The following is a 14,734-nucleotide window of genomic DNA, read 5'->3' on the forward strand; positions in this document are numbered from 1 at the left end:
CCCTCTCACTCCTACATAACCGATCCTCAGCTAATGTCATTCTGGTTAGTGACGAAACCGCAAATTACTTCATTCAGAAACACGACTGTTTCAACCAGGGGCTTGCGATGGGTGCCATGTTTTTGTTGCCAACATCTCAGCACATCTCGACAAAGGTTGGCAGCAAATCTACCTGTCAGACGGGCGCTATTTCTTGCATTTTTTGAAATAGCGCCCTTCGTTAAGTGGACTGTCAAACACCGTTCGTTAAGATACGGATAGCACCCCGCTGCAAGAAATGCAGGAAATAGCGCCCGTCTGACGGGTAAATTTGCTGCCAACCTTGTCGAGATGTGCTGAGGATGTTGGCAACAAAAACATGGCACCCATCGCAAGCCCCTGGTGACGCGGGCTTCGGGCACCACTACGGTAGACAGCGCATTGTTTACAGCGTTTACGCATTGATTTTTCGAAAAAAAAGAAGTTTTCTATCGTAATTTTCATGGATACGAAAGAAAGTGAACCGCGTGAAAATCGAGTGTTTTTCCATTTTCATTACCCTGCATTGTACCGTGCTACAGATATAGTGATGGTTGGAATGGATGTGGTAAAGGACGAACCCGTTTCGGTAAAGCTGGAAGAGTGTACCGCAATAAAAGTGGAAGAGCTTAACATCACCGACGATGTTCTGGATACGGAGAATAATAAATCGTTGATTACTATTGATGCACAGTGCTCCGGTCAAGCGGCGATCTCTGCCGCCTCGGCAGACGCTGTCGGTGGCGGCGTCCTTGTAGTGAAACAAGAACCTCCGGAAGAGATATTCGACGGAAGTGATAATACGGAAGGTTCGACATCATCGGCGTCTGCAGCAGCCAGCGGAGAAACTGCAACTGCTAATTCCAGGTAAATTTTCTTTTTTTTTCATATTCGTTTTTCGTGGAATAGAGCATTTATATTTATCGTATTAGTTTTCAACTAATTTGGAATATGCAATTACAGTAAAGCACAAACAATAGTTTTTATTTTTAGATATTATCAATTTCCCACCCTTTCGTACGCGATGAATTACAACCGTCGCCAGAATCGTCGCGGGGGCAAATATCGTTTATTTTGTCAAGTGAATCAATAGCTTACGTGCTAGACAAGCATAATATAGACTTATAACTTACATACAGCCAAGCAGATTCTCTCTGCGACGATTTCAAGCTATCAAAAAAGTGAGCAGCGCATTTTGTTACCAAAGAAACGGGCAATAGTGAACATATAGTGTTCAGTAAACATTCAATAAGATAAAAGTAGGGTAGATGCTCCAGTAATGGAGGGATTATGTCGGGGGATAGTGTGTAAGGACAATTTGAACGCTCAACTTATCAGTTTCCAATTGAACTACATGATAATATGGTGCACCATAGTGTTGGCTTTAAATAGATACCAAAATTATACCATTCTGCTGGTTAATATATCTAAAATATTGCTTTTGCTGACATTAGTATGTGCTCCTAAAGTAGTGGCAATGTTCCTATAATAGTGGAAAATTTGCCTATAATAGTGGAATGTTGTTTACCGCCTTAGCAACGCTTGCAATGAGCATGGCAGCAGATGGATAACAACGTAGGCTTGTTAAAATGCTATGGATTGTTACGAATTTCTTAAGAAATTGCACTCTATTGGACTGCTGAAAAGGAATTTGTAATTTTTGCACCAACATCTTGAATTTTAACTGTGAATCTTAGATAAAACTGTTAACAAATATATATTTAACAATAGAAAACGGAAATTATCTCGAAATCCGCCAAAATTATGATATATTTCGAGTTTCCACCACTACTGGTACTACCACAACCACTGGAGCATCTACCCTATGTATTTTATTCGTTTTGACAGCTTGAAATAAAAATACATCATCATTTTTACTGCGGCGCCAACTACTGGTCGAATGAAGCTTTTGTTAAGCCAGGGTGTCGATTTCCTGGAAAAACCTGGAAAATCAGGGAATATCAGGGAATTCATTTTTGGATCAGGGAAATCAGGGAATATCAGGGAATTTCGAAATTCAATCAGGGAAATTTTGTTTACCCGGCCAACTTTCGAATCAAATCAATTTTCGTGTAAAATATACGCAGATTGATCGGTTGAATTAAAACTTGTTACATGTCTAGTGGCGATTCGATTATCTTTCAGTTTGCCGTAAATTTTTTATTTGTTTTGCGCCGTACAATTGTCAGACTTCACTCGCTGTAGTGCTCGAAATCGGCAATGGCAGGTCTCACGCTCTTCACGGTGCAGACATCAAGAGCACAAAGCGGGATACATACTGTTATTTACACGCGATCTACAGCGTTTTCACCAATTGCAGAATTTTACACTCAGAAGTCCCAAGCATTGATCATCTTCCTTCAGTGTCCATGATTCATGTCCGTTAAGGGTTACCGGGAGCATTAACGTTCTGTAGAATTTGCGTTTATGCCAGTTGGCAACCTTCGGGACTGGTTCAGCTGGTTACGTAATACGCAGAAAGCTTACATGTTTCTCTGTTCTGACGTGATACGCAGTGAGCATGCGACTCTTGGCCTGGTTCTTCTCATTTGTCATTTTCTGGCATTCGACATCAAACAAGCTGTTACACTCACCCTTATTCTGCGAGGCGAGTGACGTAACTAAATTGGAGTCATCGCGAATGAGGTGACACGGTTTGTCACTTAGGTGACACGGGGTTGTTACCTAGGTGACACGGTTGTCACCTAGGTGACAGCACTCAATTCGACTCGCCGTGGCGAGTCACGGCGAGTGACAATTGTCGTATTGAGTCACGTGACTCGCGGAATAAGAGTGATTGTCTTCCCCACGTCGTGCCTATCACTTCCCTCGTAGTTGTTGGCGCTATGGCGGATCCTCCACAGCCTACTTACGTCTTATTCCCTTTCGTCCTGCTGTTCTGCGCTTCGTTGATCAAGCTTTCTGGTGTACTCCACTGCAACGTCATATGCCGTAAACCGCTAGATGTTGAAATGCAACATCCTCTCAGTGCGAGCCTTCGCCGATTTTGATAACCTTGCGTGGATCTTACGTCGAGATAGTGGTCAAAGTCGCTAAGAAAAGACTGTATATTGTGAGCTAGAGTCTTGAATTTTCAAGTCGTGCGCACCCCATAAATCATTTCGAACCTGTCATAGAATTCGTCCCTAGCAAAGCAAAGCAAAGTCTTGAGCATTAACCGTCACTAGACACCGGCAGCTTGACTGGCGAGTTCAAGTCATTCATTACCTTTAACAGCCATAACTCTTCTTTAGCAGCATCACAAGCTGCTACATATTTAGCTTCGCAACTAGAGAGAGCTACTATAACCTGCTTCCGACTGCACCACGAACCCAGTAGTTGATTTCCGGTCTATTAGATCATTGGCCCAGTCGGCGTCAACATAAACAGCTAAGCATAGGAGCTCTGTCATGATTACCATATACAAGTCCAACGTTTGTAGTCCCACTCAAATATCGTAAGATTCTTTTTAGGCACTGCCAGTGCTCTTGTGTTGGATTCTCCTGAAAGCGAGCTAGATACGTCAACGCGAAATAAATGTCCGGTCGAGTACCAGACATAAGATACATTAAACTTCCTATTAGTTCACGGTACGGTACATTAATGTTATCTTCTTTCTTAATAGGCTGCAGTTTCAGGTTCTGTTCCATTGGGGTCGTAACAGGATTAAATCCAACCATTCCAAACTTTATCAACAAACGTTCAGTATAAGCTGCTTGGTCAATTTGTAATAAACTTTTTCCAGGATTCACACGAATTCGAAGTCTAATGAAGCTTTTCGGTTCTCCGAGGTCAGTCATACGGAATTCTCTCGGAAGACTATCACGAACATGTTCCATCACCACCATGCTGCTAGCGCCCAATAACATATCGTCCACATAGATTACCAGATAAACAACATGATTTCCGACAATTCTGTAGTACAAACAAACATCTGCAGTCGATTGCTGGAAACCTTGGCCGATGATAAAAACATGAAAACGATCATTCCAACATTTGGGACTCTGTTTCAAACCGTACAAAGAGCGACACAATTTCAAAATTGTTGTTTTTATTTTATCGCTCCGCTGCTTTCGAAATTTTAGTGTTAAAACTCAGTATTTATTTCTGCAGTTTACGCGAGTGTGTTGTTTAGTGCTGATGGCTTCCTAATCCCACTGATTTACAAAGGATAAGGACGGATAAGTATATTTTCAAACTTAAAGTAGTTTCCGATGACATGTCATAGAAACCCCATAAAAAATAATTCGAGATGCCAATTCAAGAGCAACATTTCAAACAGGTCGAACTCAAAATTGACAGTTTCGAGAAAATCGCTGATGAAATTTGTGCAACATTATTTAACTCCTCATTTGATATAAACAGTTATGCGTAAAATTAAATATCGCATTTCGATGCAAAAACGTATCAGTTTATTGTGTAATGCAACAACTAGCAGCAAAAATATTATTTTGCCTTGCAATTTGCAAAAATGTGCGTTAGGCCGTTCACGGAAATCTTTCGGCAATACGACTTTATCATAAGGCTGATTTGATTATCCATTGTTGTTGTGCCTTTTGACATAAGGCTTTTATTTACTGTCAGTGGTGATATGATTTTGCTGTTCGGCCGGTTTTAGTTTGTGCTTCGCGTGCGGCCCTTTTTTATCGTGATATTTTGAAGCACAGTGTAACGGACGCATCTGATTAAACGCTCATTGGATTATTTAATCAAATCACAATTTAATTTATTTCCTATAGCTAAAGAAGGTTCTTAAAATAGATTCATGAATCATGTATTTTTGGTACCTGCGTGTACAAATTGTAGAAAGATTAGAAGAAAGGAAACAAACATTTGCTGAGTCATTAAAACATTTACGGTTTACTTTCATAATCACGTTTCATTCAAGTAAAGACGAAGGGTCAACAAAACAAACCATAAACCAAAACCAGGTACTTGAGCGAGACCCTTTTGCAGATTAGGTTGCATAGGCAATTATATGCAGGGTCCGAACGAAAGTGAAGAAACGATTAGAATGTGCAATGCGGATTAAGCGCCCACACTCTACACCCGCCTCAGGTAGTTTTCACTAAGCGGAAGGAACAGATAAAGAAGGAATGAATGCATTCGCACTTGAATAGGGAAGATTAAACATTTGTGATTAATGACCGGTTGTAAATTCCGGATTATCAAGTTTCGGCACAGAATAGGCAAATTTGAATGAACAACTATTTCTCTCTTCTTTTCTCCTTTTTTGTTAGGCGCAGGTATAGACTTTTTAGGTATAGGATTTCTTCTGTAAAATTTTGTATATATAGAGTAGTTTTGCGGAAAATAAACTAGAGTTAAACTGACACGCAGTAAGGTTCTTTCTAATCCGAAAAGTACTTTGAAAGTTTAGCTACTTGCTCTCTAAGCCTTCCGAATAGGAGAAGGACCTTGGTTAGTAAGTTTAAAGTTAAACATCTTTGAAGATACTCCTTTTTAAAGGACCAGTCAGGTTACTCTCAAATTAATAAAAACCCTAGAGGTAACATTTTGGTGGCTCCAGAGAGGAAGCGACCTCCGAGCCAGCCAGCCGTAACACACAGTGACTTGAAAAAGTAAAAAGTTCTTGCCCAGGACACCGATTAGCTTCATTAGTTGTACTGGAAAAGTTGCGGTTTGATTTTGCCGGTAAATCTGAACCCCCGTTGAGCAGATTTCTGAAGCGAAACGTGTTACCCGTGAGGTGCGGAAAAATGTGTCGGTCCGTTAGGAATTAAATACAGCATTAACATTAAAAGTGTTCTATCCCAGTTAGGAATATAATGCTGACCTGGATCTCGGAGTAAGTTTCAATCAACGCATAGCAAGAATCCGCTGTAAGAGTATTCATTGTTCGACTATTTCAGATTATTGACGTCAGACAATCGTAAAAGCGAAAACTACGTTTTTAGGAGCAGAACCTGATCAATGATTAAAATTGGACTGTCCTCGGAAAAAAGAAAGTGGCCGCAGAGCAAAAAGCTAGCAGAAGTAGAAGATAAGAAGCAGGTTCACGGTGATCCCGACTCAGTAATTATTCTCGTTGATATCGTACCGGCTAAGAAATCAAACTACGATCCGAATAAATGTGTACCAGTCTTAAGTAAGCGTATAATTTTCTTGCTCTTTAAGAGAAATTGATTATTCGGCTAATAGTTACAAATGAAATAGACAATTTTCAAAACCAATCTTTTCTGTCTAATGCCAGAAACTTATGGTAATCACTATTGGTAGTTTGAAGCGATGCAGTGGGTTATTTACTAGCACTTACACTCAGTAGATCGTATAACGTTCAGGTATATCTCGCCTTGGCAGTTCGGCGATAGTAAAAATCTCATAGGCGCAACAAACCAGAGAGAAAAGTATCCTCTACCGGTGATATATATGTATAGCGAAATAACATTTTTCGTGTGGCCCGGAAAGTAACGTAGATATTAGTTGTCGCGCAGGTGAAAGTACTGGAATGTGTCGTCTACATTAGTAGAGCTATATGAATGACTGTGCAGGTGAAATGCATTTAAACGTCGTATTTTGTTTTAATTGGCCTTCCGAATATGGGTCTTGTTTGCAATTGTACGGTAGGGATCATATACACGGCAGCAACTGCAAATCTGACTGTTGCTAAATTATACGATTGTTTACAGTTAACTGCCTTCGGAAACACAAACATTATTTGCAAATACTTAAAACTTCTGCCTGTGATCATCCGCGAATCGCGATCCGCTCATTATGTGCGGAAATCCGTGGGAATCTCACATCAATCAAAATGGGCCGAACGCAAAACAAAACACAAATTGTGGATAGGCTTTTTCATGAGAAGGGCCGAAGCACAAATTGAAAACTTGGTTGCCAGTTTTCCCTTAAGACTTTTTTCAAATTTACTTTTTAAGACATTTAAAGTTTTCAAATAACTATGATGTTTTGTATTATTATAGATACTTGTAAATGCTATAGATATAACCAAAAACCCAGTTTTTTTATGTTTTGCACTTTGGCCCTATTGAAATGTTGCTCTTGAATTGTTTTCGATGTTTATTGACGAATATGGGTTTCGTTTGACATGTAGTTGGCGCTACGGTACAGATGATGCTGTTATGCATCAAAATTAAAATTGTTAAGCAGAGTTTTGAAATGTGTAGCTGAGCTGAAATGTTCTCTTCGGCTGTATTTTGATTAAAATTATAAAAGCGGATAATTTGAATGAATGAAATTTCAAGTTTAATGCGATATCTCCAAAATAGAACTTAAACGGTATATATATGGAAGAGAACTATTTCAAATCAGCTTCGCATGCTGCTTGTTTCAAATTATAACTATGATTTTGTCAAATTAAATACGCGCCAGAATAATGAAAATTATTCTGGAAGTGTGGATATGTAAAAGTATCCATGCGGGGCTTATTGTTTATGAAGGCGACTTCGGAATGTGCGTGTATATCCAGGCATTCTAGAAATGGGTCGTTGGATGAACAATAGAGCTATCACCTTCTATCTCCAGGACTAAACGAACGAAAAATACGTCCTCTGCAGTGGAATCTGTAACAAACTGCTGCATGTGAATTGCTCTGGGCTCAATGCAACGAATTTTAAAGCGTGGTCATCGAATGTTGGATTGCTATGGTTCTGTGAGGCCTGTAGAATCAACTTTAATCCCGTTATTATGGATCGAGAATCTCACATTCTCAAAATTCTGCGTGATCTCTTGATAAGAGTGGACTCAATGGATCTTCGACTGGGCCAATATGCTGAAAATCTTAAAGCGATGAATGGCTTAATAACGTATCAACAAATTAGAAGGGAATCAATGAGCGATAAGCGGCCGCAACAACAACCTTTGGACACATCATTGAATACGGTATCAAACTTTCGTCAAAGCATAGATCGTTTGAATCTTGATAGTACGATGCACTCCAACTTTGGGAACGCTTTCGCTGAGCACGATGTACCACCAATCCCAGACACTGCCAATGTTCCTGCGTCAAAACGTCCAACAACGATTTCTAACGCTGCTGCTGTTGCTACCACTAATGCTGACATCGGTTCTTCTGACACTGCCGCCTACGTCACTGCCACCACCACCGCTTCTACTGCTGCCACTGCTGCTACGGCCACCCTCTCTACTCCCGTTCCATCTACCTCTGCTGGAGACACACGAGGCTCTAGAACTGGATCATTCGAAGGAGCCCCCGAATCCAGAGCTGGACGCGTGAATCCTCTACGAATAGTGAATCGAACTGAACGCCACCAACAAATTTACACTGAAGATTTAAAATCGTTTTACATCACCCCTTTCCACGTCGAACAATCGGAACAAGATGTCATCGAGTATCTTCGAGAAACGCTGAATATCGAAAACTCTTCTGTGAGATGCACAAAGCTTGTGCCCAGGGGCAAACAACTTAGCGACCTGACATTCGTCTCGTTCAAAGTGTCAGTGTCTGCTGATCTGGAAGTTGCTGTAGGAGATAGCTTTTACTGGCCGGAAGGAGTGATAGTTCGTCCTTTTCAACCAAAAAACGACAACTCTGCGGTCAATATTCGACCTCAAATATCAGGTTAACAACTGTGAGTAATTCTGCACCAATCAGTTCATTCTCAAATCAAGTTCTCCCTGTTGCACACGTTTCGGTTAGAGATGGCTTGGACAGTTACATTGAATCGGCAACAAAGGTTAACGACTTTTCTGACACCAGTTTAAAATCGTTGATTTCTAAAAAATCTCGTAATTTCACAACTATTGGTTTTCATAATGCTCGCAGCCTACTGAACAACATTGATAATTACCGTGCATTTTTTGAAAATACAATGATATCGGTTCTTGGAGTAGTAGAAACTTGGCTTAAGCCTGGAAACACTAACAGATCAATATCCATAAGCAACTTTAAAATTGTAAGATCTGATCGCCTGAGCAGTACCAAGACTCGTGGGGGGGGAGTTGCATTTTACTTAAACAAATCAATGAAATATTCTGTTCTTTCTAAATCTCAAAAAGGTAGCGAAGTAGATTATCTTTTTATTAAGCTTACTAGTTTAAAAACTGTTTGCGGGATAATATACAAACCACCTAACATTCCTAGTTCTAGTCTAAACGAAATCTTCGAAATAATTGTTGAGCTATCTTCGTGTGAGCCGAATATCTTAATCATGGGCGATTTAAACATTAATCTGCTAAAATTTGCTGAACCATCCGTGACAAAGCTGCTGAAACAGCTTGATACGGTGACTTTTAAACTAGTGCCCTCCCTACCCACATGTCATCGACCCAACTGCCCAGAATCTTGGATTGATTTAGTAGCGGGTAACTGTACTTTTAACATAAAAAATTTGTATCAGTCTTCATTTGGAGGTATTAGTGATCATGATCTAATCTGCTTCGATTATAGAATAAAAAGCCAATATTCCGCTCCCGAATATCATTGGACTCGTGAATATGGCAAAATTAATTACCACAAGTTTGCGCAGGATCTACGTAATGCCGATCTCTCTGTAATGCAACAATACAATGATGTAAATGATAAATTAGCTATTTTGAACGACACCCTTTTATCCATCATCGATCAACACGCTCCCTTGCGAAAGAAAAAGAGCATCGATCCCAAATGTCCTTGGATCACTCAGAATTTAAATGTGTTATTTAAAAACAGATTGGATGCATATAATTGCTGGAAAAGAGATAAGCAATGTCTTAGTAAGTGGAACAATTTTACGCGGTTAAGAAATATTGTAAATCGTGAAGTAAAAAAATCCAAGCAAGAATTTTTCACTTCCCATCTTAACCCTGAACTTTCAACAAACAAACTTTGGAGAAACATCAAACAGCTGGGTCTTAAGGAGGCGTCTTCTAGAGCTGGTGGCGGGGACGTCAGTGCGTCATCGCTTAACACGTACTTTGTTTCTCAACTTAATCCCACACAACCTTACGATTTAACTGCAGATATAAGTCAGGAAAACTTTTCTTTCAGATGTTTATCTCAAGACGAAGTGTTAACCGAATTCAATTCGGCCACATGTGATTCTGCCGGAACTGATCAAATTCCATTGCATGTTCTAAAAAAGACACTTTGTGTCACGCTGCCTTTTATTACCGACCTGTTCAATTGTATATTAACTATGTCATGCTTCCCTTGTGACTGGAAAATTGCTCGCGTTGTTCCTATTGCAAAAAATGAGAATCCTTCCACCGAGGCTGATTATCGTCCAATCAGCATTCTTCCCGCTCTCTCAAAAATCTTTGAAGGTCTAATAGCAAAACAACTGAATAACTATTTAGTGCAAAATAGTCTGCTGTGCCCTCTCCAGTCAGGATACCGTAAGCACTGCAGCACAACCACAGCGCTCATCAAAATCGAAAATGATATTCGATGCGCGTTGGATCGAAAGTTTGCTACAGTTATGGTGCTCCTTGATTTTAGCAAAGCTTTTGACTCAATCAACCATGCTTTACTTTGCATAAAGTTAAAGCGCATATTCTCACTACAAGACTGCGCTATTAAGCTCCTTCATTCATATCTTTCCGGCCGATCACAATACGTTGAGCTCAACGGCATAAAATCAGACTTGGCTACCGTAACAAGCGGAGTCCCGCAAGGATCAATTTTAGGACCGCTTCTGTTCTCGATGTTTATTAACGATCTTCCTGAGCAATTGCTGTACTGCAAATTTCATCTTTATGCTGATGATTTTCAATTATACCTTCCCGGAAAAAGTAATGAAATCGACATTCTCGTAAATAAAATCAATATGGACATAAAGAAAATTATGGATTGGAGTAACTCAAATGGTATTCGATTAAATGCTGGAAAAACTCAAGCAATCATTTTCAGAACGAAAAGAATGATTTTTGATGAAGTTGCTCAAGTTATGGTTGGAAACGAGATTATTCCCTATTCAGCGGTTGTCAAAAACTTGGGCATACTCATGGATAGCTATATGAAGTGGGATGCTCAAGTAGCAGCCGTGTGTAAGAAAGTTTATGGGTCTATGCATTCATTAGTAGCACTACGTCATTACACTCCACAACCTATACGTTTACAACTAGCTAGAACTCTTATTGTTCCTTTGTTCGAATATGGTAGTGTCCTGTTTGCAAATGTATCTAACGAAAATTTCGAAAAACTCAAGTTGGCTTTTAATTCCGTCACTCGTTACGTCCATAACATTCGCCGTTTTGATCACATTTCAAGCTTTCAAAACTCATTGGTTGGGTGTACATTTGAAAATTTTCTCAACTTCCGAATATGCACTCAAACATATAAAATATTGTTTGATGGGCTAACTTATCTTTCAAACTTTTACTCATTCTCCCAATCAAATAGAACAAACAATCTTTTGCTAACCAGTTGTGTAACTGATGCTGGCAGGAAAGCCTTTCGTCACCGTAGTATCTGTCTCTGGAACCGTCTGCCGAGCGTGTGCAAAAGTGCTAGAAGCTACGCCGTCTTCAAAATATCATGTAAAACATTCCTCTCAGCAGAAAACTGATTATTATTAGAACTGATTGATTATTAGCAGAAATCACACTGTACGCAAACTTTGAAAACCATTATAAGGTTACTTGTGTTACGTGAATATGTAGTTAAATAAATAAAATAAATAAAATTATTTGCATTTAGGTAGACAATCTTTCTAACTAAAATATGCAAGTAAATTTTTTACATAAAAGCGCTCCCGGTCAGCGGGCGATGGATTGTATCACACACACACACACATCTGGAGTAGAGTTTTGAAAGATTTGAAGAGCCATTTTGCCTAGCGGGTTTATAACCGTCACAGGAATAACCCACTTCCCAACAAGCGATCACATTTCTTCCCAAAACCTTTCAGTTTTTCTTCTACTCTTTCTTCTGTTGCAGTGCTGCGGAGAGTTGCGGACGGAACTACGCTCGTGATGATCCAAGTAACAGCGCTACAACCCGTGACAATCGATTAGGAAAGCACGTTTGTACTGTTTGTGGCAAATCATGGTTGACAAAAAGTAAACTTGAGGTTCATATGAGAATGCACACCGGAGAACGGCCGTTTAAATGTGACAAATGCAGCAAGACATTTACCGCAGCGAACAATCGAAACGCCCATATGGTGGTGCACAGTGGAGATAGAATGTTCAAGTGTAAAATTTGTGACAAAAGTTTTTTCTATAAAGGAAATTTGAAAAATCACCAAACAATACACGGTCTGGAGGGTCAGCATGAGTGCTCATATTGTGGTAAAAGATTCGTATATCTAAGCGCGCTGGAAAGTCACATGTTCAGCCACACCGAAGAGCGACTGTTCACATGTGATGTTTGCGGTTCATCTTTTAAGTCGGCTCAGTACCTACATGTTCACAAGAAAAGGCATAGCCTGGAACGTCCGCACAAGTGCCCAATTTGCGACAAAGGCTTTCGAATGCGCCCTGATCTGAACGTTCACATGTTCTGCCACACCAAGGAAGGACCCTTCAAATGTGACATTTGCGGGTCGCCGTTCAGGACAGCCTCCCTTCTAAGTGAGCACAAAATGTCCCATATGCGGCTGGAACCCTATTACAAGTGCAACATATGCGACGGACAGTACGCAAGCAGAAAAAGCTTGCAAGCGCACAAAAAGATACACACCAACGAGCGCCGGTTTCATTGTGGCTGCGGCAAGAGCTTTCCGTGCAATGAAAACCTTGAAAAGCACAAGTTGAGCAAGTGCGAAGATCGGTGCACACACAAAAACGATTAAAATTTGATAAATTTCTAACGTGGGTCTGCAGTATGTTTTTCTGTTTGGTAGAAAATACGAGAATGACCATATTAACTCGGCTTGTAAGGTACGGTTGAATCGTTCAACTTACGGTTACGGGTGCTTTTCCAAAAACGTACACAACCCTTATAGAAATTAGCCCCTGGCCCCCTTCTTGAGTCCTAACAAGCAATCACATTTTACTTTTTTTCCCTGTTTCTTTTCCAGTGATGCCGAGCGTTTCGGACGGAACTACGCCCGTGGTGACCAAGGTAAAACCGTTATAAACCGTAACAAGCGATTGGAGAAGGCGGTTTGTACTATTTGTGGCAAATCATGTGTTACAAGAGCTAGACACGCGATCCATATGAGAGTACATACCGGAGAACGACCGTACAAATGTAACAATTGCAGTAAAACCTTCAAGTCAGCGGAAAATCGAAATGCCCATTGGTTGGGGGTCCACAGTGGCGAGAGAAATTTTAGATGCGAAATTTGTGACAAAAGTTATTCCTATAAATCAGCTTTAACAAGTCACCTAGCAACACACGGTCTGGAACGTCGGCATGAGTGCTCACATTGTGGGAAAGGATTTGCATTTCCTGGCGCACTGGAAATTCACATGTCCTGCCACACCGAACAGCGACTGCACACATGTGATGTTTGCGGTTCATCATTCAAGCATGTTCGATATCTGTTTGCACACAAGAAAAGGCATGGCGCGGAACGTCCCCACAAGTGCCCGATTTGCGACAAAGCATTCCGACTGCGCCCTGACCTAAAACGCCACATGACCACTCACATAGGCACCACACACACCGAAATAGGCCCGTTGGAATGCGACATTTGCGGTTCACCATTCAAGACGGCTACGCTTCTGCGCAGGCACAAAACATCCCATATGCGCCTGGAGGCGTTTCACAAGTGCGACATATGCGATGGGCAGTATGCAACCAAGAGAACCCTTCAAATCCACAAGAAGTCACACACGGACGAGAACCGGTTTCATTGTGGCTGTGGCATGAGCTTTTCATCGAATAAAAAACTAGAGAAGCACAGGTTGAGGAAGTGCAAACATCCAATGAAGGGTTGACCTAAACGGATATTTGCAGGCCCACAAAAAAATAAATATGGGTACGAACTATCTTATGAGCGTGGATGGTCTTAGTTTTACGCATTTTGAAGATTTTTGCGTGATTTGCAGCACCTTGAAACAATTTAAATAAAACTGATTTACCAGTTGATGATCGACATACGTTGACTTGCTTAAGGAACTTGCTCTATAAACTTAATTGTAATTGGACGCGCTCTGTTCGAGCACCTCTAGCTTAAATTACCTTTGTTTATCATATGCATTCTTTCTTTTCAATCTCGTTTAACCATTAGATCATTATTAGTTCAATTTTGTCATTTCAATAGCCTTTGGATGTCAAGGGCAAAATATTTGTATAGGCTTTGTTTCGCCTTTATTATCTTCAATTCCATATAAGCCATATGCAAACGAGAATAATCATCAGTCGAAATAAACCATCAGCAAACACACGTCTCCGGGCATTATCACTTGTTTAACGCGAAGAGTGGTAAATCGAATAAAATCAGTTTAGTTTAACACCGTGTCTGATCAATTCCCAAAAATCACATTCGTCCCGGCACCGGCAGTGAAGTCCGTCGCGCAAACGCGCTCCTTTCGGTTAAAGAGAAAATCTAAAGAATCAAACTGGGTATTGTAGGGAGTGAGGTAAGAAGTGAATAAAAGGAAAATAGGGAGAGAGAGAGAAAAGTTAGGAACTCGTAAGACGCTTAATTAGAAAAAAAGAGAATAAAGAGCTGAGGCAGTCTTGTGATCGACCTGATAAAAGCAACAACGGAGTTCCGAGTATTTCTGGTTTCACCCGAAATGCCTTGCTTCAGACACGACAGGTATCTTAATTACAAAACCGATTCGTAAGGGATGGCAATTATCGCCGAAAATGGTTATCGATAACAATCGATATTTTCCGTCA

General features: G+C 40.4%; 1 protein-coding gene across 1 annotated transcript; it reads left to right on the top strand.

Moving 5' to 3' along the window:
• Window positions 1-477: 477 nt before the first annotated feature.
• On the top strand, window positions 478-13,824 carry LOC128746363 (zinc finger protein 665-like). Its single transcript, XM_053843416.1, has 3 exons — window positions 478-885; window positions 11,876-12,697; window positions 12,960-13,824. Exons 1-3 carry the CDS (start codon window positions 482-484, stop codon window positions 13,822-13,824), a joined length of 2,091 nt encoding a protein of 696 aa, XP_053699391.1. The 5' UTR covers window positions 478-481.
• Window positions 13,825-14,734: the final 910 nt, after the last annotated feature.

Source organism: Sabethes cyaneus, chromosome 1 (assembly GCF_943734655.1).
Source record: "Sabethes cyaneus chromosome 1, idSabCyanKW18_F2, whole genome shotgun sequence".
NCBI lineage: Eukaryota > Metazoa > Arthropoda > Insecta > Diptera > Culicidae > Sabethes > Sabethes cyaneus.